The 27395-nt window shown below is 31.8% G+C and overlaps 5 protein-coding genes across 5 annotated transcripts in view; all 5 read left to right on the forward strand.

Annotated features, from left to right (window-relative positions):
- HELRODRAFT_174588 (hypothetical protein) overlaps positions 1-2653 on the forward strand; it is a gene marked incomplete at both ends in the record, with an annotated part of 7014 nt that extends 4361 nt beyond the window's left edge. Inside the window, one exon of the mRNA XM_009022036.1 lies at positions 99-2653. Within this exon, the coding sequence (XP_009020284.1) occupies positions 99-2653 (2555 nt within the window). The remainder of the gene's footprint in view (positions 1-98) is intronic.
- Positions 2654-3896: 1243 nt separating this feature from the next.
- On the forward strand, positions 3897-12132 carry HELRODRAFT_192215 (hypothetical protein; the record flags this gene model as incomplete). Its single annotated transcript, XM_009022037.1, has 11 exons — positions 3897-4011; positions 4642-4740; positions 4893-5015; positions 5289-5576; positions 5792-6118; positions 9121-9222; positions 9603-9728; positions 10018-10347; positions 10611-10880; positions 11225-11441; positions 11788-12132. 11 exons carry the CDS (start codon positions 3897-3899, stop codon positions 11855-11857), a joined length of 2067 nt encoding a protein of 688 aa, XP_009020285.1. The 3' UTR covers positions 11858-12132.
- A 390-nt stretch (positions 12133-12522) lies between these two features.
- Positions 12523-15364, forward strand: HELRODRAFT_174590 (hypothetical protein; the record flags this gene model as incomplete). The annotated part of the gene is made up of 7 exons (XM_009022038.1): positions 12523-12595; positions 13061-13162; positions 13489-13614; positions 13848-14156; positions 14336-14623; positions 14938-15088; positions 15289-15364. The coding sequence occupies 7 exons, from the start codon at positions 12523-12525 to the stop codon at positions 15362-15364; spliced, it is 1125 nt and encodes a 374-aa protein (XP_009020286.1).
- A 1239-nt stretch (positions 15365-16603) lies between these two features.
- HELRODRAFT_192216 (hypothetical protein) lies at positions 16604-22329 on the forward strand (the record flags this gene model as incomplete). Its single annotated transcript, XM_009022039.1, has 11 exons — positions 16604-16661; positions 16939-17040; positions 17389-17736; positions 17815-18099; positions 18231-18332; positions 19633-19722; positions 19950-20075; positions 20496-20774; positions 20887-21156; positions 21455-21581; positions 22097-22329. 11 exons carry the CDS (start codon positions 16604-16606, stop codon positions 22179-22181), a joined length of 1872 nt encoding a protein of 623 aa, XP_009020287.1. The 3' UTR covers positions 22182-22329.
- Positions 22330-24076: 1747 nt separating this feature from the next.
- On the forward strand, positions 24077-26454 carry HELRODRAFT_174592 (hypothetical protein; the record flags this gene model as incomplete). Its single annotated transcript, XM_009022040.1, has 4 exons — positions 24077-24165; positions 24334-24686; positions 24772-25041; positions 26351-26454. 4 exons carry the CDS (start codon positions 24077-24079, stop codon positions 26452-26454), a joined length of 816 nt encoding a protein of 271 aa, XP_009020288.1.
- Positions 26455-27395: the final 941 nt, after the last annotated feature.

The raw sequence follows: 27395 nt of genomic DNA on the forward strand, positions 1-27395 counted from the left end.
AAACATCAACGACATTCCAACAACAACAACAACACCATCACCACCACCACCACCAACAACAACAACAACAACAAATCTTTCCGACTTGCATGTCTTAGATGACGTTCAAAAATGGAGATTTTTTAAAGTACTCCCTGAGTACTTTGCTGTAACAAAAAGTTTTCACATCAGCAACAAAAGTAACAAAAACATTAATAACATTAACAACAATTACATCAACAAAAACAACAACAACAACATCACAGATTTAAACGGCAGATATGTCCCCGACCTCAAAAATTACTTGAAATTCATGAATGACAACAACCAAATTTTTGCAAACAACAACAACAAGAACATTACCAAAAACATCAACAACAACATTAACAACAACATCAAAGACGAAACAAATAACAACAACAAAAACAACAATGACATCAATAACATCAACAAAAACAACAACTATGGCTCTTTCGAAAATTTTTTCCAACAAATTGTTGTCGACGACATGAAGTTTAGAAAACTTTCAAACGTTTTGACAACAACAACAACAAAGAAACGAAATGAAATTAACGGCATAGATTACAACAACAACAACATTAACATCAACAACAACAATAACGACAATATTAACCGGAATTTTTATAACAATAATCTTGCTTATCGCAATTTAAACAATGCAAATAGCAACAACAATAAAAATGTCTACGATTACAACAACAACGACATCAACAACAATATCAACCACAAATACAACAGCAACAACAAACACACATTAAACAACAACGTTCATCCTTGGATTGTTGATGATTCGGGTTTCAAAAATTTTTTAAAAATCTCACCCAAAACGGCAATAGATTCTAACATTAACAACAACATCAATGACATCAACAACAACAACAACAAAAACCACAACAGCATCAACTTCATCAACAACAACCACAACAACAAACATTTTTACAATAACGTTGACACTATTATAAAAACTGAACCAAACATTATAACAACATCAAAAACAGCTGCTACTACTACTACTACTACCGCTACTACTACTACTACTACTACTACTACTACTACTACTACTACTACTACTATTACATCAACAACCACGACAAGAGGAACGACAACTACAGTGTCTAGCACAGCAGCCACAAAATCGCAACCAGCAACAACAACCACAACAACCACAAAGTATGACGCCATCAACAGAGGCAGCAGCAGCAGCAGTAGTAGCAACAAGATAAGCAAAAACAAAATTAATACCGGCGGAAAACACGGGAAACACTTTGATGTAAATGCAACTAGTGACGTCATCGTCATTGACGACGACGTCAGAAAAATAATTTACAACAAGTTGAAAAACATCAACAACAACAGCAACAGCAGCAACAACAACAAAAACACAAAAAACAACAACTACTACTTCCTCTCGAAAAACTTTGACAACAAAACGAACAACAATCGCAACAGCTTATCTCTTAATAACAATGCAATATACAACAATAACAACAACAATAATTACATTCCAAACAACAACAAATTAGGCAACGACAACTTTAACTACAATCACATTACAAACGACAACAAAAATATGGCCAACGATAACAACTACTACAAATCAAAAAATATTTTCCAACCAGGGAAAAATTTTAACCAATACAGACCGAGCTATAATTACAAAACAAACAACAAAAACATCAATAACATTAACATAAACAATAACAAACTTAACAACAACAATTACAAAGACAACAACAACAACATTAACAATAAAGACATCAACAGAAATATAGTGCATGGTCCTTGGGCTGTTGATGATGTTCAATTCAAACACATCGCATCAAATATACCCAATGAGACCACTACAAAAACGGGAAAGAATTACAACAACAATGGCAACAACAACAACAACATCATTAATGTCAGCAACAACATTGGCAACAACCCAAACAAAATTAACAACAAATCAAACAAAGGCCTCCACCAAATAAACATGCACGGATCGAAAGAAAATAATAACCAAATGAATAAAAATAACATTAAATTATTAAATAACATTAACAACAAAAACATCATCAACAACAACAACAACAACAAAAATAATAGGGCGTCCCATCCTTGGTTGGTTGATGACGTTAAAATCAAGCATACCTCAAAAAATATTTCTAACAAGACAACCATAGAAGTAAAACGACATGACGTCATCCTCAACAACAACAACAGCGTAAGCTACAACAACAACACAAACAACTTCAGTAATCGAACTATGCTTTCAAAACTTTCCATTTTGAAAAATATACTTTTGAATAATTTTCCAAAAAAATTTGACAACGCACTTAATCAATCTAACGTTAAACAACGACAAAATGCCCAACAACAACAACAGCATCAACATCAACAACAACAAAAACAGCAACAACAACAACAACAACATCAACAACTACAACAACAACAACAGAAACACTTGATACGAAAAGAACTAGCGTTACGAACGCATCAACTACTCCAACAGCAACTGCAACAACAACGTGAATTACAACAACTACTCCTACTCAAGCAGAAAGATGGGGCATTCAAGAAACATCAACATTCAATACATCAACATCAACAACAACAACAACTGCAACAACAACAACAACTTCAACAGGAGCAGAATCAAAAACATCAATTGTAGCATCAGTCAAAAAACCACCGAACACAACAGTATCAACAACATTCTCAACAGCGTCAATAAAATGAACAACCAAATATCGTCGTCAACAACAACAGCAAAAACATCAACAAAAAGTCATGACATCACGATTAAGTGATGACGAAACCGATGTGTCATTGCTATTGTTAACCTGTTATTAAACGATTTCATTCTATTATAACTTCACAATTAATTTTTTTTTTAGAAAATAATATAAAATTTTCTTGAAAAAAATTTGCTTTGTATTACCGGAAAAAAGATGGTATATCATTTATATAGCGCCAATTTCGCGAAACCAGTGAGACATAAATCATGCATACGAAAGCAAATCACAGAAAGGTAAGGATCTCTATGCGTTCGAAGCCTGTCAATGCAACTCAAGGGACAGACACTTAACCACTAAGCTATTTTACTACCAAGTTAAAAAATATGGTATTTCTCTAGGCTGATGGCAATGTTTAAAATAAACCGATAGAGGTTAATTAAAAATCTAACTTGTAAAAATTGTTGGCTGGCCAGGTTCGGTACATTTTGTTTCGTTTCGTAACATGGATGTTTGTTTATTTGGGATCATTTTTTAGTTAATTTTTTAATAGCTGGTTATTGTAAAATGCTTTGTTTTTTTTCTTAAACGTTTGTGTATGGTGAACAGAAACGTGACGAACACTTAGAATGAACAACTGAGATGAACAATGATCGTTTGAGGATGTCAACAAACATTTGATGTAAACATTTGGTTTTCATTTAGAATTTATAACTAGCCAAAAAAAAAAAAACAAAAAATACCTGGCAAGTAAAATTTAATTGTGAATTGATACAAATTCAAAAGGTGTTTTGTGAGGTCGTTTAACATTTTAGATTGGATATCTTATCACATGAGATCAACAGTGTTTTTAGAATCGTGTGTAAATATACGTGTTAGTTTCTTTCGTCTCCCATCTTTATGTAATTCTCTCTTTCTCTCCCTCTCTTTCTCTCTCTGTCTGCCCACCTGTCCGTCTCTCTTTCTTTCTATATTTTTCTTTTTATGTCTCCTATGTACACACACACACATCCCAAACCAAAACTTAATCAGCCACACCATACTCTAAAACTTGCCAGAGTCTAATTCGATTATATATATTATAAAATTTTTATATATATTTTATTTATATATTTATTTATTTATTTTATTTATATATATATATATATATATATATATAATGGGCGTTGAATAAGACAAGAAATGCTGATTTATTTGAAGAAGAAAATTGTACTTCGGCATAGATATTTCATTCCTGGATCCATATTATTGGCATGTCAAGTCAGATCACATGTGGTATCATTAGTTCGAAGCGCAAGTTAATGTTTTAACATTTTAGTTTGAGAAACCGAGGGATACATTTTAATTCCTTATCTTGGTGTCAGTTTTTTTTAAATTTATTTAATAATTTGTTTAAGCAACGAAGTTTTGTGAAACGCGATTTACAATTTTAAAATTTATAATTTATCTGTCGGTTTTTTTCACTTAATTTTATTTAAGTTTTAGGAGCAGAATGTTTCAGGCGATTTTGACGCTTGCTTTGGTGTTCTGTTGTGTAACGTCAACAGGTGTATATACTTTATTTTCATCTTTTCATCTATTTAAAATGATCTCTTCAAAATAATTCAACAATTTTTATTTTTAAACATTTTAATGAAATTAAAAAAAATTAAGCATTACAAATGCACTACCGTGGCCAGAAAGTCCGTCATCAAAGATTCAGTTTAGTCTGAAAAATTTAATTGAATTAATTGATTAATTATTTAATTTATTCAATAAGTTTATTGGTTCTTTGTTATGAGCAGCTCTATGATACGAAACAAAACTGCTTTACACACTCGCACACACACACGCACAGACGCACACACACACACACACACACACACACACATTTTGTGTATTTGATGTCATAATGTCGACAAATTTTTCAAAAAAAAAATATGCCAAGGTTTTAGCCAAAGCGGCCTGGAGAAAAATGAAAACGTGATAGTCGTAATGAGGGACGAGTACGTTTCGCTCGAGGCAATTAATGGATGTCCCGAACGCGGTCACTAATTCTTTTCCTGTTCATTTGAAAGTTTTATACATTTTTTCTTAATTTTAATAAACGCCTTTTTAATTTAATTACAAAATTATTAATTTAAAAAACTCCAAAATCAATGAAATAATTAAAAATTAATTAATTGATTAACACTGAAGAATGGCACAACTTTGACTCAAATAAGAGACTGCCCAGACGATTTTTTGCCCAGAAGAGTCATGCTGGCTTATACTGGAACGAATGCAATGGCAGTCCAAGATACAAACTTCTGGCTGTAATAAGTAATTGAACAAAATTTCTTACAAATTTATTTTTTTCTATCAAAAATTAAAAGTCCATCTAATTTATCAATTGTAACATTTTAAAGGTTTGTTTGTTTGAGTTAAACATTGATTTAGAATCAAACTCTTCGAAATGAACGATCACTATCGGCCGAAATTATTCTTATGATCCGTATAAATATTTCAAGATCCTGGTAAATTTTCCTTAAGACTCCGATAAATTTTTCTAAGATCCTGATGAACTTTTTAAGCTCCTGCACAAATTTTTTTAAGATCCGGCTTCAAGCTGCAACATAGCGGATCCAGTTTGCCTAACCATCTATCTAGAAATCTACGTAGGCAACCAAACGAACGTGACTCACTCGCTAACGTTGAATGGTAGTCCAGGACACGAGGTCTACGTAGACGGCATGCAACGCGACGGCGAGACAATCTTCGACCGTGTGACCGACATGTTCTTTCAATGGAGGTCCCTACAGGTGCAAGTTTTTTGGAACGTGGACCTAGTCGGCCATTTTTCGGAGAAAGTTAAATTACTAGACTTCGTCTACGACCATCGACGTAAGTAGAAAAAAAATTTTTTTTTAATTTTTATTTCACGATTTAATTCACAAAAGCGTAGAAATGAAAAATTTCAAATTAATTTCATTTCATATGATAATACAACTCGCAAAACGTAATTCTATAAACGTATAACCAGTTTAGCATATAAAGAAATACATCAATTATGTTTTGCGTGTCAAATGAAAATCAAACACACACACACACACATTCAGAAAGATACATTGATGTGGATAAAAGGACGGTTGAAGTTAAGGAAAGAGTTACATGTGTACAGAAAAATCTCTGCACTCGGAACATCGAATTCAAATGGACCTGCTTCCAGTACGACGATAATGAGTTCATTGACGATAATCACGATCGTTTTTACGAAGCTTCTATGGAAAATATTTATTTCAAGGAGAAGGGCACGTACAAATGCTCATGCAGTTTGCAATGCTTAATCCTCTATTTTGATTACGATTATTGGGAAGGGTTTCTGAGTAAGTTTGAACAAGTAGAGGAGTCGTGGGATGGCAATATTCACGTTCTTAGTACGCCGAGTAGGTCTTAGTTGTGTTTGCAATTTCTTTGGAATTGTTAGGAAAATTTGTTTCATCAATTCATTTTCATTCATTCCTTCTTTTTTTTAATTTATTGATTCACCCTTCCATTCGCTCATTCATTTGTTCATTGATTTGTCAGTGAACAGTTAATAACTGTTATATAATATTGCCTTTTTTGATAAAATCAATCTTTTTTCAAATGGTGAAACAATGAAGTGAAGATGTTTAAAATTATTGTATAAAAATTTTTTAAAGCATTCCAAAAAACTTTTTTAAAAAGAGTAAAAATTGAAATATAGTAGTGGTTGAAGAGCTCGTGGTTAACGCCGTAAACTCCAGCACCACCAATACGACGACGATCTTCAATAAGCAGACCTCAGAAAGCAGTGGAGGTAGGCAGTCGAGAGTCGGACTAGTGGTTGGATCGTTGGTTGCCATCTTCATTCTTATCACTCTCATTCTCTTCGTTGCAAACATTTTCAGGTTTTCAATGTTGCATTTGGTAGAGGATAAATTTTCAATAGACATCTTAGAAATTTTCGTGAATTTTTCAAAATTTTTTATATTATAGGATTGTTTCGTTCATTGGATCATTTCTATTTGTTCTTTTATTCATTCATTTATTTATCTGTTTTATCTTACGTTCACTCACTCACTCACTCACTCACTCACTCACTCACTCACTCACTCACTCACTCACTCACTCACTCACTCACTCACTCACTCACTCACTCACTCACTCACTCACTCATTCACTCACTCACTCACTCACTCACTCACTCATTCATTCATTCATCTATCCAATTATCTGTTTTATCTTACGTTCACTCGTTCATTCATTAATTTAAAAAAAATTTAAATTAATAATTTGTTTTTATAGAAGCGGACTTATAAGAAGGTTGAGGTTTTGACGAGAAAATGGCTGAAGAAATTTTGAATAAATTTTTCATACGAATTATTATTTTTATATATTTATTTTAAAATCTGTTATTCTATATACATGTCTGTATGTATGTGTGTGTATGTATGTACGTACGTATGTACGTGTGTATGTGTACATGTTTGTTGATATGACATATTAACCTGCCTAATTTTACGAAAACATTTTCTTTAAAATTGTACAACGACTGAAAAAATATTTTTGAGAAATAAACTTCTCCTTAATGATGTTCCATGTTTTTTTGTTGATTCAGAAAACCTAATTTAAAAAAGAAAAGGAGATGGCAAAGATATTACAATAAACTTCATTTAGGAACCTTTCCAACAAATTACGCTTCGTTCATTTAATTTCTATTTCATTTTCAAAAGATGGGAAATACGTCTCATACATTTATCGCTCAAATACCTACAAACAAACACACAAACGATCTATCTATAATATTTACATTTTTACCAATAGATAGATCCATAAGAAGGATGCTTTACTGTGTTATCCAAATGATATGATCTAAAGTATGGTAATTAAAAATTTTAAGAAAATCTTTTTTCAAACTAAATTTTCTTACATATGCACAAATTTTGGCTGGCTAAACTTGACAAATTCTTCGTAACATTATTTCTCTTGGAATTTTTGTTACATTTAATTTCGTCTCGTTTTAATTTGTCTCGTTACGTTAAATTTATGAGTAAGTGTACTAGGTGACGATAGATTTATTTTTGAAAGTTGTGTGAGCGTGTGTGTGTGTGTGTATGTGTGTGTATGTGTGGTGTGTGTGTGTGGTGTGTGTGTGTGGTGTGTGTGTGTGTGTGTGTGTGGTGTGTGTGTGTGTGAAGATAACGTTTGTGAGCTAGTGTTGATTGATTGACAACTAAAAGTTCATTGATCTCACGCCCAACCAACCAGTTCGACTCATTATCTTACTTCTCTAACATATCTTTCTTCAAATAAACATTACAGTGATCACTGATGACAAGTTTGCGATAAGTTTAGTAGTATGTATTGGTTTTTCACAGTTTTAGACATCCTATCGCGTGAATACCTCGGGTTAACCAGGTCGGATGCAGATACCTGGTTGCAGCAACAAGGTTACAGCAACAAACACACAATTTCACATGTGCACTTTTCGGCAAAACTTTCCATCCAACATAAACTTCACATGAGCTGAACGCACACATACACACCAACACGTCTATATAGACACACAAACAAACAGAAATTTAAACACAAACACATACAACCTCACAGACCTATTAGCGAACACATTTTACACGCCTCGCTATAAATCATATGCTCACATACCACACACTCATACTCACGCACATATCTAGGCCAAAAGATTCAAACACACACACAAACACAAACACACACACACAGATAGAGACACACACAAACACACACGCAGATAGAGACACACACGCACACACACAGAAACATACACACACGCACACGCACTGGCCTACTACAAACAAACATCAAAAGATCCATCAAATATTGTGGGTGTATAGACCATGAAAAACCAATGATTAAACTTTGAATTCTGTCCATTTGACTTATCCGACCAATAAAAACAGTCAACAGTTTGACGAATAAACTGAGGTTGATTTTGGTTAAGATTTTAGAATTGCACGTATGAAAGTTCAGTAGATTTCCATTTTGGATCAGTTTAGTTTTTCGAAATTAGAACTGAACGTTTTTTGACTCAATGCCGATGATGCTTCGTCCGATTTTGTTTTTAGCGATCTCTTACCTGCTACTCATTGGTTGGTGTATTTGGGTTTGGTGACGTTTCCAATTCAATTCCTATGCTTAATTTAGAAATTATTTCGTAATATTTTTTTAAATTACTTAAAAATTGGCAACATTATACAAATCCTCCAAAACATTATCACATAACTTCCGGGATATAGCAATAGTGAAATTTTAAAGTTTAAAACTTTTTACATTTCGACACTCAGTGACATTTGATTTAACATAAATTCCCTTCCACTATGAAATTAAATAACTAACAAAAACGACTGAATTAAATTGAAATCGAAATGGAATTCTAACCAAAATATAGGCTTGATGGCTGCCGATGATTTTGAAAACAGTCCAAACATAATCATGGCCAGGGAGGGTGATTTGGTTGCGTTCGACGATGTTGAGAGCTGCGATAGGAAAGGTCTGTAGGAAGAGTGTATAGTAATTTTTAAACGAGTGAAGAAGTTTGAATGAATGAATGAAGGAGTGAATGATGAATGAATAAGTGAAAGAATGAATTATTGAATAAATGAATGGATGAAGAGATGAATAAATGAATGTATGAATCAATGATTGAATGAATGAACGAATGAATTAGTAAATTGGTAGATGAGTGAATGAATGAATGAATAAATGAATGGGTGAATTTGTGGATGAATAAACGGATGAATGAATGGACAAATGAATGAGTAAGTTAGTAGTTTCCTAACTAATTTATTCAATTTTTTCTCAAATTTACGATTTTAAAATTCTCAGTAGACAAATTTAAAATCAAATGCAAAATCGAAATCACTCAAAAAGGCTGGCGGGAGCAAGAGAAGAACACCCACCGTAGTGCCAAGTTCTTTGCAAATAGTGACCTCGCCGGGATCTACAAGAACGATTGCCACGACATTCCAATGATTCGCAGACTGCTAGCTGTAGAAGGTCGGAAAACATGAATGAACGAACGAAACGAATGAACGAACAAATGAATGAATGAATGAATGAATGAATGAACGAACGAACGAACGAATGAATGAATGAATGAATGAATGAATGAATGAATGAACGAGCGGATGAATGAACTAGTGGATGAATGAGCGAGTGGATGAATGCAACAAACAAACAAATATTAAAAGATATTATTAGCTTGGTATACATTAATTCCACTAAAAATTCAATCATAAATCAATTAAAATCCCTACAAATCAATGAACAAATGAACAACATACAGGCCCAAGTTCCTTCATTGAAGCCATACCTGGCCCCAACATACCATTGCAAGAGGGCGACAAGCTGGCGATCAACATTCATTTCAATGTTACTCTCGGCAGCCAGCCTCTAGCTAGCACGTTAACACTCTTCAATGGTAAAAATGTTTTAAGAGTATACGAAGGTGAGTACAAGCTAGGTGCCAACAACAAGACTTCGTTATTATTCTCGCATAACTACCTACATTCACTCAACTACTACGCCCCTAAGAGGTTCACGATCGTCTGGTATGTAAAGAATGAATTCTTTGAAGGGAATGTCACCATATTTGACCTGACCATCAAGCTTTGGCGTGAGTTGATAGTTTTTTATTCAAAATTTGAAATTTTTTTTAGCGAATTATTATTAATGACGTAAATTGATTTTAATCCTACTAAGAATGTGAATGTTAAAATTGTGAATGTTAATTTTGGAAAACCAGATAAAATCATTAAAAAATACTTTTAAAAGCGAATGAAACCATGAAATGCGATGACAGCAAATCAAACCAAAAATTTGCACCGACTAAATTTAAAACTTGTCACTAACTTGACATAACACCAAACCAGACAGTAGGTTTGGAAGCTGTCAATCGAACAGAAGTGGACATCAGCGAGGAAGTGACTTGCAGACATGGACGCGGCTTCAGAGACTACACGTGGAAGTGCATAAAAACTGACAACGACTACCATGATGACGACCAGAGCAACTACGTGGTACATGACGCGGTCGTTTATTTCACGAAATGCGGCACGTACGATTGTATCTGCACGGCTGAAAAATATTTTTTATACCAAAATTTCAAGAGAAATTGGCACGGAACCATAACTGTCAGAAAGGGCAAAGGTTAAACGGGCGTGGAAACTTTGATTTTTTTATTTTAAAAAGTCTGGAAAAATATTCAAAACTTAAAACTTTTAAGAATATGTTTTTTGTCGATTTTGGTGTTTTTTTCTGGAACATACTTCATCTTCTTTAATTACTTATCGGAGTTCAGAACTGACTGAACTTTTTAAAACTTGTTAAAACTTCTTTCCATCTTTCTCTCTTCCTAATTTTTGAATAAGTTTCTTTTTCTTTTATGTGCAACATTCCTTTTTCATTCTCTTCATATAAATTGTTTAAAAAATGTTAATTTAACATCAATATTATTTATATTTATAGAATGATATTTTTGAAATTACGTTTAGAAATCACAGTCGCCACAGTGAAGTCGACGACGACGACGACGATGATTAGAGGGCGTCAAACAAAAGCGACAGTAGCGACAGTAGCCACAGGAATTAATGAGAAACAAGTTTCCACAACCAACGCCGGTAGAAAGTTTTCTGTGGTCGGCTTTGTGGTCGCTTCACTGGCTGTTGTTGCTGTCTTGGTGGTTGTAGTGGGGTTCTTATATAGAAGAAGGTTTGTGGGTCGTGTTTTACAAAATGTTTAGCAACTGTTTTCGAGTCTTAGTTCTGAATTTTGATAAGATTTTAAATTTTAAATATTTTAAAATTTGAATTTCAAAAAAATTTTAAATCGTAGTAAGTGTTTGTTGGTTTGAAATTTTACGAAACAAACCTCTATCTAGACTTTTTAAACTAATATTTCAGAAAATTAAATTCGTTTGATTCAGTTTATTTACCCAAATAATTTAACATGTAAATTATTAAAATTTTAATCAAAATTATGTCATAATTATAAATTATTCACTACATTAATCTAATTTTTATGAAAGAATCGTTATTAAATTTAATATTTTTTTTAGAAAATCACAGAATCAGAAAAGTCAGTTTTTTACTGGGCGTATGAGTCAGAAAGACGTAATGAAGTTTTAATGATGAAAAATTCCAACCCGTGTAGCTAACTTATAAACGTTTTTAGAATCAATTTATTATTAAAAATCAGTCAATAAATCTGATTGTACTATTTTACGAATAAAGCTCTATATAAATAACACCATTATTGTTTTTGTCTTCACTCTATTATCATTCTAAATAATTGTGTCTCTATTATTTATATTTTTATATGTAAAACATAATCATTGCCGGGTATGTTTTAATAACTCTGTGAAAACATTGAGCATTCAAAGTTTTTCAATAAATACTCTACTAGCTGGGCTTCTTTTACACAAAACAAAGTTATAAAAATGTAACATTGTATTCATCATTTAGAGGTTGAATCATTCGAAGACTCACCAACATTCTTTCAAATAGGAAAAATTTTTACTCAATTTGGACTTTGAACTTATTTTGTAAGTTCAGTCAGTTAGTCATGTTATGTGCAGTTGTTGGCGATGTTAACGCTGACATTTCGGTCTAAATATAATGAATAAATAAATACTAATAGTCATATTTAAAATTAATTAGTCTTTTCAGATTTTCTCAAAAAATAAAAATTGGCTTAGTATAGAACGAAATAACTAGCGGATAATTTGTAAAACTGTATAATCAGTTGTAAGTTTTGTTACATTTACGTGTTTAAAAGTTAAAGTTGGGTCAAAATGTCGAATTATTTATTCTTATTTTTAATAATTGTATGCCTCCGATCATCCGTTTGCATCATAATGCCTTATGGTCAGTTTACATTTTGTGTATCTTATATCAATTATTTAGAATTTTCGATACTTTTAGTCTGCCTCATTGTCTTCCTCTTCAACCTTATAATCAATTTCTTCTTCCTTTCAAGACTCTCCCAGCATTTGAACTACGTTAGCGCGTAACCGTAAACTATGACCGAAGGACCTTTATGATTTTCAAACAAAAAATAACTAATTAAAAGTTCCTGTAATCTTCTAATAAAAACCACTGACATAATCTGCGATATTTATTACAAATAATTTTCCAAGCTATTGCCAACTAACACACATCGACGAATTACACACACACACGCACGCACACACACACACACACACCACACACACACACACACACACAAAATGCGAGAATGATCACTGCATTCAAACTGGATCATTGTAAAGACAGGACCAGGCGTCTTTCATCACCGCCTTTTTTTACGTAAGGATAAAAAAATTTTCAAAGGTTGGCTGTCAAATGGTCCGGTGACAGATAATTCAAACGTGGTGCTGGCGACGATGGGCGAAAATGTCACGTTCAAAAAGATTGATGGTTGTTCGGAAAATGGTTAGTAAATTTTTTTATCATACAATAAAAATACTGTTCTGTTCGTGTCAAATAATTACAAAATATTGAAATTACATAGGTCGGGTTACAACGCGCTTTTTAACGTACAAATCCATTAGAAACGTTATAATGGAAGGACATTTATAAATAATAATGGCATTTTACAAGTTTAAAATGTTTCCAATTTTCATTACTCAATTTTGGCCACTCGAGCTCCGGCTCTTCATTATAATAATTTATTCACTCTCCAACGGTTCTCCCATTATAATAATTTATTCACTCCCCAACGGCTATCTCATTACAATAATTTATTCACACGCCAACAGAGTGGTACAAACTGAACTCAAACAACTACAGTCCCAGCAGAATTGTAGCCAGTTCAGACAACGCAGGCATATACGCTAACGAATGCTATAACGACACCATGCAGTATAAACTGCTGGCCGTCCTTGGTAGGCGTCTAAAAATATCATCATTATCTTTCGTCGTTTTATTATTATTATCTTTCGTCTTTTTGTTATTATAAAAAATTATTTATAGAACATATTATGCCATATATATTATTTATATGACATATCTGTGGAGGTCATTGTAATTAAATTAATTCCGAATTAATTGACATAAAATCTTTGATACTTTTAATAAATCTCTGAAAATTTTTCAAATTTATTTCAAAATTTACCAGATAAACATCCTCCCGGTCGGGTACAACCTCGTGAGGAAAAAAATTACACCGGCCCTTGGTCTATTTTCTTACTGTTTAAAATTCATGTTGGCGAGAAACTGAACTACTCGAGAGTAACCTTGAACGATGGCCACAAGATCGTGCTGCTAGTTCCAGGCAGTTACCAGAATGGAGTTTTCGGCTTTAAGAGCAGAGCCGTCAACGTTTCAAATTTCGAACTTTTAAAGAATTTTTCCGTTAGATGGCTTGTCGATGTTGGATATTTTAGAGAGGAAATCAGTCTCTTCAGGATTAATTTCATCACTCATGGTCAGTTACAACATTCCTTATTCAAAAGCCTAACGAATCTCTTAACAAAATTTTTAATCTTTGATAAAATTTTGTAAACACCATTTGTAATCTTAAAAATTCTATCCTATTTTTGGCAAACGTTTATTGGAAAAAAAAATTTAAACAAAAAATATTGATAAAAAATGTTGCGAATCTAGAAAGCGTTCACAACACAAAGGTGGATAAACAGAAGGTGTCAACCAACGAAACTGTGACATGCTCATCATCTGGAACTCCAGTGGCTCACAAGTATACATGGAAGTGTACAATGCAAGAAGAGATGTTCAACGTTCTAGTCACTTACCATATCACTTCTAACGGGAGCTCCATAAAATTTACGAAAAATGGAACGTATGAATGCTCTTGCGTGGCTGAAAATAAACTGCTGGATGAAAGTTTCTACAGGGACGAGTGGCTTGGAAGGATTGTAGTCTCGGAATTTAAAAGTTTTTTCGGATTATTTTTTTTTATCAATTTTTGAATAAAATAAAAATAATTAATGAAATTTAACGGTTACAAATCAAATATGGTATCTCATAGCCTTGCTAAGATGAATATGTCCGGTAAAATGTTTGATGAATAGATGACTTTTAGTAATTTAGTCAAATGTATATTTAATCGTGGTCATACAACTTTTATTATAACTGACAAAAACTTAATCCAGTCAGTTTAATTTAGAACTATGAGATCAAAAAATCTAGTCAGTTTAATTTAGAACTATGAGATCAAAAAATTTGTGACGATTGAAAAAAAAATTCAGGTAGCGATAGAAACAGCACAGCTTACATCAACAAACTGGCGACTAAGCTGGTGGCACTGGGCGGCAAGAAAAGTTTCATCATCGGTCTGGTGGTCGGACTGCTGGCCACACTAATCCTCATCATCGTCGTCACCCTTGTTCTCGTCAAAAAGTTTATATAAAAAAACTCTACCTTCAAAAATTTCCATTCGTTTCGTGTATAAATTACATTAATACAGTAATATAAGTATGCACTGGAGATAGTACAATAGATTCTTTCTAAATTGTTAATTTTTAAAAATTTTCATCCAATTAATAAACAAGTAAATTGATTTATTAATAGTAATTATTTAAATTATTCGTTACTAACAGGAAAACGTGCGTTAAGAAAGAACAGGATTCAGTAAACGGAATGATCAAACCGGAGACATGTGATCAGATCTCATAAACATCACCCGATTGAGTAATTGCATGGTTGTCCGTCCCCGTATAAGTATATATCAATTTTACTGGATGAAGTTTTTTGGGGTAAAATTAAAATAAATTGAATAGGTTAAAGATGCTTACATACCAATACATTTGTTAAACCATCAGGAACCATCGTATTTTATTCTCAAATATCTTTATTTTCAGCAATTTTTAAAACTCAACAGCTTTGATTTATTTTCATCAAATTTTCAGCCATTCAAACACATTTTATTTCTATTTCTCTATAAATGTATTTTTTATAAAATAAAATAAGAAATTGTTGTCTATATTTAAAAATAAATGCTAAAAATGAAATGCTTACAAAGAGGTATAATAAATTTACCAAAACTGATTTTTTTTTAAAAACACATTCTCTTCATAAATTCAATACCTATTACTAAACAATTCTATGCACAGTCATCAATAAATATTGTAATAACCAAGAAATAGCTTTATTATTGACAACCTAATCACTGCCGACGTACTGACAACTGGGTCCCGCTTTGTCTCTTCCAGAAAATGTTTTTCAGTTTTAAAACTTTATTAGCCTTCTCTTCTAAGCGATTGAATTCAAGTTTATTTCTCGCTACCTTCCTTCGGGCAATTGACCGGCTTCAGGTTTTCATAAATTTCTCGCCACCTCCCTGCGAGCAGTTTGAACTGTTTCAACGGGTTGAAAATGGTTTGTAATTTCTAGTCTACTGCAAGCTTTATTATCATGATTGAAAGGATGTACTTAGTACTTATTTCATTTAGCGGAATCGATGTTTGTTCAAAAAACCGTGAATTTATTTTTTGGAGTAAATTCAATGATTTATAATCCAATTTAAATGAATAAATAAATCAATTTAATGTTGATTAAGTACTGTAAAAGGTGAGTTTTATATACATGTAAAAACCGCATTCAAAAAATTATATAAACAATTATAACCATAAAACAATGGGCGTTTTGTTTTTAAATAATTCAGTTTAAAAAGAACCTTATACTTAGACGTTGATATCAGTTAAATTTTAAGTTTACATTATTAGTGGGTGTATGGTTGATGCAAAATATTACATAAAAATAGCGTAAACTATGAAATTTCTCAATTTGATTTTTTCTTTAAGTACACGTTCAATTATACCGGATAAGTATATTTGCCTGTTAGATTAGATTAGAACGATATTTAAAAAATTGGATTATTATTCGAAATAAATAAAAATCTAAATTAGAAAAAAAATGTCAAATTCGATGAAAGTTTTGCGGTTTTTAATTCTGTTCCTAATAAGCCGTCACGGTTAAAAAATCTTGGAAAAAATTTGCTTTTTTTTAGTTAATGAACAATTTTTAAATAAACCTCACCATTTTTGGTTGTTTTTGATTTTTAGAAATAACGTTACAAAAATATGTCTGTCTTTGAGATATTAATATTGAAAATATTATATTGCGAAAAAAAATCTCTTATTTTTTTTCGTGAGTTATTAAATTTTTAACGTATTCTGATTTCAGCTTGTCAGAAGCGTTGTTTTTTTTTAATTTTTTTGAAAAAAAACTTTATAAACTAATTTAAATAGGAGGAGTCTTTACTGACTTTTACCAATATTCTCAGTACGTGAAAATTTTGGGGAAAAATGAATCTGTAAAATTCGAAAAATTTGAAGGCTGTTCAGAAAGAGGTTTACATATTTTTCGTAATAAACAATTTATTAAAATATTAATTTAAATTTAATAATTCAATTATTTTTTTAATAATTATCTTTTTTAATAGAGTGGTATAAAATGGATACAAACACACGTCTGCTATCATCGTCATTTTTGGCAGATGGGGAACACGCCGGTTTCTATAAGAACGAATGTCATGACGGAGTAATAAGATATCAGCTAATTGTTCTTTTTGGTCATTTTTGTTATTTAAAATATTCAAATTTCTACTAAAATTTATATAATTGATATTGAAACAATTTTTTGGCATGTTTTAAAATATTCAACGTTACTTTTTATTAACTTTGAAATTTATCAAAAAGAAAGTCAATTGAACTTTTTAGAAGGTCTGTTCCAAAACCAGAGATACCTTCGATGCATTGGAAATTATACAAATACTGGACCGTTCATAAGAATAGGAACGATCTTTATGCCTATTTCATTTACCATTGGAGGCCATCTAAATTCTTCTAGAATTTTTATATTCTTAAGAAAAAATGTGATAGGCGTTTACAATTACCAGATCGACAGAAGGGCAAATCAAATTTATTTTTGCGTACGGGCTAGATACCTATTACGTTTATCGTATTACACATTTGTTTGGGAGATCGATGCTGGCTTCTTCAGAGAAAACATCACTCTATTACAGTCTTTCTCGGATATGTACCCCGGTGAATTATAACACATTTTATATAATTATGAAAATATTCATCAGAATGAAAAAAAAATTGTTAATGCTTTCATTTAAGATGAAACGGGTGTGAGTGTGGACAAAATAAGCGTGCAGGTCAACGAGTCTGTGACTTGTCTTTACGAGACAGATCGTGGTAAAAGCTTGTACGAGTGGGATTGCGTGAAAGATGACGACAAAGAAGTAGAGGAGGCGGGAGATGAAGATGATTTCTATGTGATTCGAGCGAGCATTTATTTCCAAACGAACGGGACCTACAACTGCATGTGCACAGTTTCTAATTACATCAGCCTGGACAAAATAGGGTCTTGGCGTGGTGATATTTATGTTTCAAATAAGAAAGGTTAATTTCATTATCCATCGAAAGGTATCAACATCCAAATTTTTTTTCTAAAAGTTGGATCTATTGTAATTTTTTGAAATTATTTCATTCATAAATTATACGATCACTTTTGTCATATTCAATTTTGAAAGCTGTCACGTGGGCGAGGAGTGGAAGCACGAGGAATGGAAAATATTTGCTCATCAAATTTGTAGTTGGATTACTTCTGGCTGCTAAATTCTCTTTGAAAAAAGGTTGAAAAAACGAACTTAACTATTCTTCTCAATGATTGTTGTTGTTAACGTGAAAAAACTGATTAAATTTCAAGGGAACATCTTCTAAATGCAATTCAAAAATTGTATGGACGCTCATGGCAAAAAATGGACCAGAAATTTGATGAAAAATAATGAATAATCGTGATTTATTTCGTTGCTAATTGAATGTTTATCTTAATTAACGTTAGCTGTAGAAACTATCAATACTTACGATGGCATATATAATCGTTTCAAAATGAACCGCATTAGTAAAATTTGTTTATTACAAACATTGTTACAAAGTGTGTGCGCTGAAATAAACCGACATGTTCTAAGCAGCTTATATAAATTTTATTTCAAGTTAACGCGATTCCTTCGTTTGCCTTTGTTTGTTAATTTGTACAACCAACGTCTGACAGTTTCAGGTGTTTTTTTTTAAATTAATAACTACTAGCGAGTAAAAAAACAATAATTGTATGATATAAATTATTTCTTCTACACGTTGTACTGGCTTGAAGACAACCCTTGCATATATCTGTCCTTGAACACATACGCTCAATGTTGTCGAGAGAGATTGAGTTTGTGTAAATATTTACGAAAGTCTGATGGCGGCTTCTGGGCGTAAACGATTAAAAAAAAATATTTACTTAAACTTTGAGATCACATTCATTAGCTAGGATAGATGAACTACTTTATGCTGAACTGTTTTTCATTTTATTGTGTTATTTGTTAATTAAAACATTTAATTAATTATTTCCTCAAGATTATATATTAGATACACTGGAAAATGTTGAAATCTCTTGGAATAGAAGCACTAGTGTTGTTTTCTTTGGTTCTACATGCTCTGGCATTTCGTACGTTTTTGAATTAACCAACTCTTCTTTAATTCTTCAAATAATCAGACGACATTCCATACTAAAAAACCTTATCAAAATTAATTTTTATTTGGGCGAGATCAATTGAAAAAAGTTGTGTATGGAATGGAAATGGTTTCAAAGAATTAACTATATAACATATCATTAATCTCATTAGAATTTTAAAAGCTAGACTCGTTACAACCAAAGAGTTTTATATAAAATGATTTGGTTGTATGTATCAGATAACAAACTTTAAACATTATAAATGTTAACCAGGTTTACATATCATATTTATATTTATTTAATATTATTATAATATTTATAATATTTCTATTATTCATATTAATGTATATATAAGTATTTATATGTAACAAAATAAATTTTTCAAGAATGTTCTTGTGGAGTTTATTTTTGCTGTACTGTTTTTTTTTTATTGTTGATAGTAAGGAGTGGATCTGGTTCGGATAACATCGAAATTATCGACAAAGAAGGAATCTTTTTCTTTGAAGAAGTTGACGGATGTCCAAAATACGGTTTCATTTTCTTAAATATTTATTTAAAAATAAATTAGACTTAAAATTCAAATGTAATGTAAAATTTATAAATACAAGATATTCGTTATTAAAACTGTATGGTGAGCAATGGGATTGTATTGTTCTCCATGCCTTTAACGTTCAATGCGTGCATTTGTATCTGTATCTGGATTAGTGCAGCGTCGTGAAACTTGTGACATGAAAATATTTACTATTGCTGCCAACAGGCTGGCACAAAGTAGGCGATGGCAAACGTCAACGTCCCAAAAATCCGCTCACAGAAGACGACGTGGGTTTGTTCGTGAACGAGTGTACCGATGGGAGAACAAAATACAAGTTGCTGATCCTTCAAGGTGGTTAGGGATAAAGTTGGCGACCTCGATATTTTCTGACCTGATTTTATGTTTTCCACGCCCGTCCGTCTGTTTGTATGAACGACTGTTCTGTCCGGATTCGGAAGATATAAAATAAACAACGGATCAGACGGGGTCGCCATTCTTGCTTGGTTTAAAAGGTTGCGGCGTAGCAAAAAAAAATTGATTTTAGGAGAAGTGGTTCGGGAGTTTCTCATAAAGTTAACAAATTTTTGTTGTTGTTCTTAAATCCACAGAACATTTAATACCAATTTGCTTAATTTTACCGGTAGATTACCGCGAAAATCATTAACTATACAAACTTTTGAGGAAAACCTTTTAAAAAATATTAATCATTAAACATTTTTTTTAATTATTAAAAAATATTTTACGCGAGTCACAAAAAAATCTCCAACGCAGATGTAACGCCGTACTGCAACACGTCACGCTTTTCATTCCAATTATTATTGAAATCCGGGGACGCCATTCTAACATCGTCGAGGTTGGTTTTATACAACGGAGACCAATTTGTGAAAGTTGTAGATCAGCATAGAATCCAAAATGGTTACGAATTCTGTGTTGACCCTTACAACATTTTTAACTTTGTCGGGGCGAGAGACACGAAATACGTATGGGAAGTAGATGCCGGATACTTCAAAGACAACATCACGTTATTTCAATATTACCGAGACAGCTACGGTATGCTAGAGATTTTTACTTTAAAAGAATTGCATTCATAAAAGATTAAATAGCCTTTAATTTTCCAAAAAAAATGTTTTTACTAAAAACTGAAAAATTAAATCCTATATAGACAAAAACTTAAAAGCAGACAAGAATAGTGTGGCGGTAAACGAAACAGTAACATGTACATCAGTTACAAAACTTCGAAGGAAAGGTTTTATCTGGCACTGTATTAAGATCACAGACGACGAAAATGACGAAAGCAATTATGTCATCAATGGCTCATCAATTTATTTCAAAACCAAAGGAACGTACAATTGCATATGTACTCTGTCTTATATTAGCAAATATTTTGGACAAGATACATGGCAGGGCAATATTACTGTCATTAATAAAAAAGGTTAGGTCTACTGTCTGTGTGTGTGTGTGTTTGTGTGTGTGTGTTTGTGTGTGCGTGTGCGCGCGTGTCAGTGTGTGTTTGTCTTATCATGATTTGCAGTTGTTTTGTCAATTGAAAAATTTTTAAAAGTAGTGTAGATGGTATAATAAATATGGTAAAAATTGAAATTAGCAGTCGACAAATTAGAAAAATTTTATATTAAAAGAGCGACAACAAATTTGCCTTTTTTTCTATAAAACATCTGGTAAACTTTTTTCATTTTGTTATTTTTAACTACAAAAACACTTTTTAACATCAGTTTTCGAGATGGAAACAATGGAAAAATCAAGTACGAGCAGAAAAAAATCCGTATTCATCGGAGTAATGGTTGGAACGATGGCTCTACTCATCATCGCGTTTACGCTAATGATGTTTTTCAAAATTAGGTAAAATAAAATAATTTAATTCATTCTTTAATTATTTATTTATTTATTTATTTATTTATTATCAATATAAATAATTATAATGAATAAATATCACACACACGCATGTATAGAACATTTTTCCATAGCAATAATGGCGTTACTATTTGATAATTTTGGTAACTTTGTAAGAAAAAATTTCAGTTTAATTTAAGGGTGTGGGCAATCTACGGCCTGTAGGCCGCATGCGGGCCTCTCACGAAGCTATTCTATTTTATATTTGCCAAAAAAAGGTCGTAATAGAAAAAAGAGGGCCACAAATCTTAAAAGAGTTCTCTCCCGGGTCAAAAAATTTGCTATTTAAGTACGTATGCGGCCCTTCAAAGGTGAAATAGTTCTCAATGCGGCCCTCACAGCAAAAAGTTTGCCCACCCATGGTTTAATTAAAATAACTTTTATCATTATTATTTAAATTAGTAGTAATAAATAAATAAATAATCCAAATTCAAATAATTCAAATGAAAATTTATATTTCAAAGAAATCACATTTTGAGAAGAAATCAGCAAGAACGGGTGGAGACAAAACGGAGAAGCATTAAAATCCTGAACCAATTTGTTTCTTGATGGTTGTGACAAAATTCTTTTTCAATAATAATAGTTTATCAACAATAATAACAATTATTAACTAATTAATTTCATTCATAATAATTATCAATATTATTGATGATAATAATAGTACAATTTTTGGTTATAAACTCAGTTACTAAATCGAGTTTTGGGAATTACATTCCAGCTAGTTATCCAATTCGAGAGAAATTATAAATAATACATTAATTACTATTTAACCGATCAAAATTAAAAGAAATCAGTCAAAAAAGCTTCCCAAAGTTTCAAACACTATTCAGAGCCAACCATATATTTATTTCATTTTAAAAAAAGGCCCATATTAATCAAACCTTTGTGCACTACATTACGAGAAACAATGTAGAAGAATAAAAAGTTGTTGATTTGAGGTTAAGGTGTTGATGAAGAATACAAAAAATATTTCTTCAAAACTAAAAAATCACATCCTAAATCAAAAAATAGAAATTTCTTCTTCACGCGCAGAGGCCAAAGGTTACAGGCTCCAACGCAGCTATTTTGGTTAGACTGTCACAGCTCCTTAGCAAAAACAATATTCTGCCAAATTTAAATAAAAGCAGCAACTTTTGATAGCAATTTGAAGAATGGCAAAAAAGTTGTCAAATTTTTTTATAAACCAAAGCCCCGCCCCCCTTGAAATTTCTAGCTACGACACTGATAATACATAAACTAAAAATCGACTATACATTAAACATACACATACAACGTAAATTTGCTTGAATCAATGTGTGTTCACCGATGTTTTTGAAACTACTGTTTAATATATTGTAAAGGCTTTGGCAAGTAAACAGAAATATTTATTACACGTAAAAACATAATATAACCAATATCACTTGGTCCTTGGTTATATTATGTTTTGGTTATATAAACACACACACATACACACCTTCTCTCTCTCTCTCTCTCTCTCTTATATATATATATAATTATTTATCTAAGGTGTGATTATTTAAATTAATAAAGGTTTATTTTAAAAAAATGAAAGATTTTTTAAGCATTCAACCCCATTCAACGAATAACATACGAATGAAGTAAGCGATTTTAAACTCCATAAGCGCTGACAGAGCTGAAGCTGAGAGATGGATTTTTTCCAAATGGTGCTACTACTCGGAATGGTTGAGTCTTCAACAAATTATCTTTTACCGCCCATTCCGGACAACTACAATTTGGATTATGATGAATTTGGTGAAGATTTCGTTTTTGAATTTTTAAAATTTCAACTTTTTATAAATTAGAAAAATTTTTTTGCTTTAAAATTGCGCTATTAGAAAATATGTAACAAAGCAATGATAATAAATTTTTTACGAACATTTAATTAAACTTGAAAATATATTACAGTTTTGATGAATTTTTAAGAACAAATTATATCTGACCGTTAAGAGGATTTATGGATGGATCCACAATTCGGTGACATTCAGTCCACACACGTTATCGTCATAACGAATGCCAACAAACTCGTAGCATTCCAAAAATTTGATGACTGCTCACAATATGGTTAACATTTACATACTTCATTTTTTTTAACGAGTCCGACTCAGATGGAGGGGGGGGGGGTAAAAATACCTTTCGGCAAATCCCTCATTTGCTCCCTTAACTTAAAAAGTTTGTGTATATTTTGGTTTTTTTATACAAAAAACCTACTTACTAAATTTTAAATTTCAGTTTCAAACGTTTTTCATCCGAAAGATTTTTCATTTCAAATTAACAAATTGTACTTACTTTGAAAGTGTGCCTGCCCTCTTATAGTAGCCCCACGGCAACTACCCATGCTTACCCCCACCCCTGTTACTCTACAGGCTAATTTGTTTTTTAATTAGAATAAAACAAACCTCATGAAAGAAGGAATTAAAGAATGAAAACTTCAAATCAATCAATCAATGAACCAGGTTGGTATAAAGTTCATACCAGCCAGAAACATTCATCAACATTCCAGACGACAATCGAAAGTTCAGGACTCTACAAGAATGTGTGTGAGGATGGCTCAACCAAATATCAACTAGTAGTCTCTCTTGGTAATAAAATAATTTTTTTTTACTTTATTTTTATTCCTTTCGTAAAAAATAATTATTTTTATTTCTTATTGATAAAATTAAAGATATAAGGTGTTAAATATTAACTCATTTTAACATTATAGAAACAAAAGAAATACTTTCAATAGATTCAGTGATAAAATTAATGTTACAGAATCAAGATATCACACTCACGATAGTTGTGATCTTACGGGGAAAAGAGGATATGTGCTTCGTATAACTCTAAAGGCTGTGGGACTTGAGTTTGGCCCCGCGAAACTATTTTTACTTCAAGATGACCGCCTTGTAAAAGTTTTCTGGCCGACCAACACTTCAGATTCCGATTCCTTAGGCTACTGCATTGGTTTTGTCGAATACTTTAACTATTGGCAACCAGTGAACTATAGATTTGTTTGGCAAGTTGAGACCGAATTCTTTACAGAAAATGTTACTTTATCTCAAAATGACAATAATGAAAGTAAGTAGAAACATTTTCTGTAATAATAATTACAAAATTATTTAAAAAAAAATCTATTTTAAAAAATTTTTTGACTGAAAAACAGATGGCTTAAAATTGAAAACCGACAAGGAGGAGGTTCTAACTAACGAAAAGGTTACCTGCATAGCAGAGAATAAGAAGTGGGATTTAAAAACAGCATATGTTTGGCATTGTATAAAGGACGGTGATGACAACCGTGATGAAGAGAACTTCGTAACAAGAGGCTCCTCGATTTATTTCAAAACCAATGGAACGTATGATTGTTCATGTACAGGTTATAGCTTTTATAGAAATGATAATTGGCGCGGAACACTAACCGTACACAACAGGAAAAGTTTGTTTCAATGCATTTCTACGGAGAATTTTGTTTGAAAATATGTAATCTGTCTTGTATGCAAATTTAAAGTATGATTTTGTAAAAAATTTGTATTAAAAGTGTCTAGAATAAGTTGTAATAATTTATTTTTCAAGTAAACCTAAAAATGATATGATGGTAAAAATTCGACAAAATTCAATAATTCGTGGATTTCATTCCAATCAAGCTAACGGGCCACCAATGAGGAAACCGAAACAGAATAAAAGAAATACTACCTTGGTCGGAGTCGTCCTCGTTTCGTTGGTTATTTGTTCTCTGGTAGTTGTTGCATTTACAATCTTTCTTAGGAAAAGGTTAATCAGAAAATTTCTGACTAAATTCTTTTTACATAATAGCCTTGTTAAAAATATCAACTTTATCATTAAATACAGCTGATTTTATTCGTCATCAATAAAATTATTTCATTTCAGAAGAAAACAGCTCCTAGATTTAATTGTTCAACAACCAAAGAACACTTCTGTTACCAGTTCATCTGGAATAAATATGATGAAATTTAAAAAGACAGGCACCGTAACCAACTGAAGAATATCAACCAACAACTTCTCGACCAAATTTACCCGGTTAAATAATAAGAAATGCTGGCAAATTCGTGTGTTCAGATTTCCTATCACTGAATTTGAAAATTTTTCTATATTCTCTTAATCAAAACGTTTTACGTTGAATTTTTTAAAAATTCCTCAGTTGTCCGTTGTCAAATGTTTCAGTTAATTAATGTTAGTTATATCTTCAACGCCTTAAAATGCTGTGTTAATTTTATGATATAGTGATTCAGTATGTCACATAACATTTGATACACTAGCATAATATAGCATTTTGTCAAAAATTGATTAGAAAATTGCTTTGAGTTACATGTTCCAGACGGATTCAAGGTAGGATGCTTTATTTTAATAAAGAGTTTGTTGACTAATAATAAAGTGACGTCATTTCCGCCAACTATTCCACAACACATACACGCTACACTCTCTGACACTGTACAGACGTGATACAAACATACATACCAACCGCTCGCCTTTCACGGTATTCCACTACGCATCATCCCAAATTAAAAACTTTTGGATTTAGTTTATTTTTCATTTCTTGAATTTTAATGCATATGTATACATTCATTTATATATGTATTTGTATGTTTGTTTGTGTATTGTGTTGTACCGTTGTTTGTGTATGTTATATTTGCATATTCTAATGTAACCTATGTTTGAGAGTAATTACGTTAAAAAATCCAACCATGAAAAAGATAGAGAATTGCATTTTTAAAAAAACAAACAAGCGAAAAAAGTAGAACTTAATTGTGAGAAGCCTCCTCGCCACGTCAAGGCAGCCGTTCACGAGGGGGTTAATAATAAAACGACAGTGTCTAGAAATAATATGTAACGAATGTCTAGAAATAATATACAACTTAACTAAGATATAACGAAATGAATATTGTGTTGAATGTCGTGTTTGATTGCTGTTGTTGATGTTGTGTTGGACAAAAAAAACAAAACAAATAAACAAGAACGTAAGAAAGAAAGAATAGAGTTCCTAACTTACCTATGTTCACTAAATTAACTCACCTATGTTCAATTAGCTCAACTTACGAATTAATCCTACCTATTTGTACAATTACGAAGAAAAAAGTAAGGAAAAGAGGAAAAACATCAAGCAAACAAAACAACAAATGTTCGTGTGTGTGTGTATGTGTGTGTGTTACTAATAATAACAGTAAAATAAACGAAGTCTAGAAATAATTAGTAACAATATAAATAACGAATACTAGAAATAATAAATAACTTAACTAAAATATTATGAAATGAATATTGTGCTGATTGTTGTGTTTGATTGTTGTTGGTGTTGTTATGGACAAAAAAAAAACAAAACAAATAAACAAGAACGTAAGAAAGAATAGAGTTCCTAACTTACCTATGTTCACTAAATTAACTCACCTACCTATGTTCAAATAGCTCAACTTACGTATTAATCCTACCTATTTGTACGATTACGAAGAAAAAGGTAAGGAAAAGAAAGTAAAACATCGAACAAGAGAACAACGAATGTACGTATGTATGTATGTGTGTGTGTGTGGTGTGTGGTGTGTGTGTGTGGTGTGTGTGTAACCGCGCAATAATAATAATTGTAAAATAAACGAACACTTCTAGAAATAATATGTAACAACGTCTAGAAATAATAAAATAAAGGAATAACAAATGAGACCAGACGCTAAGGGAATGCCCTAAAGCGCCCGGTCTGATTTCAACTTGTTTTCGGCTCCTATTTATACCAGTTCCATTCATTTATTCTTATCATTTCAATAATTGACATCATTAAAAAACTTT

This window comes from Helobdella robusta (assembly GCF_000326865.2).
Source record: "Helobdella robusta unplaced genomic scaffold HELROscaffold_30, whole genome shotgun sequence".
Classification (NCBI taxonomy): Eukaryota; Metazoa; Annelida; class Clitellata; order Rhynchobdellida; family Glossiphoniidae; genus Helobdella; species Helobdella robusta.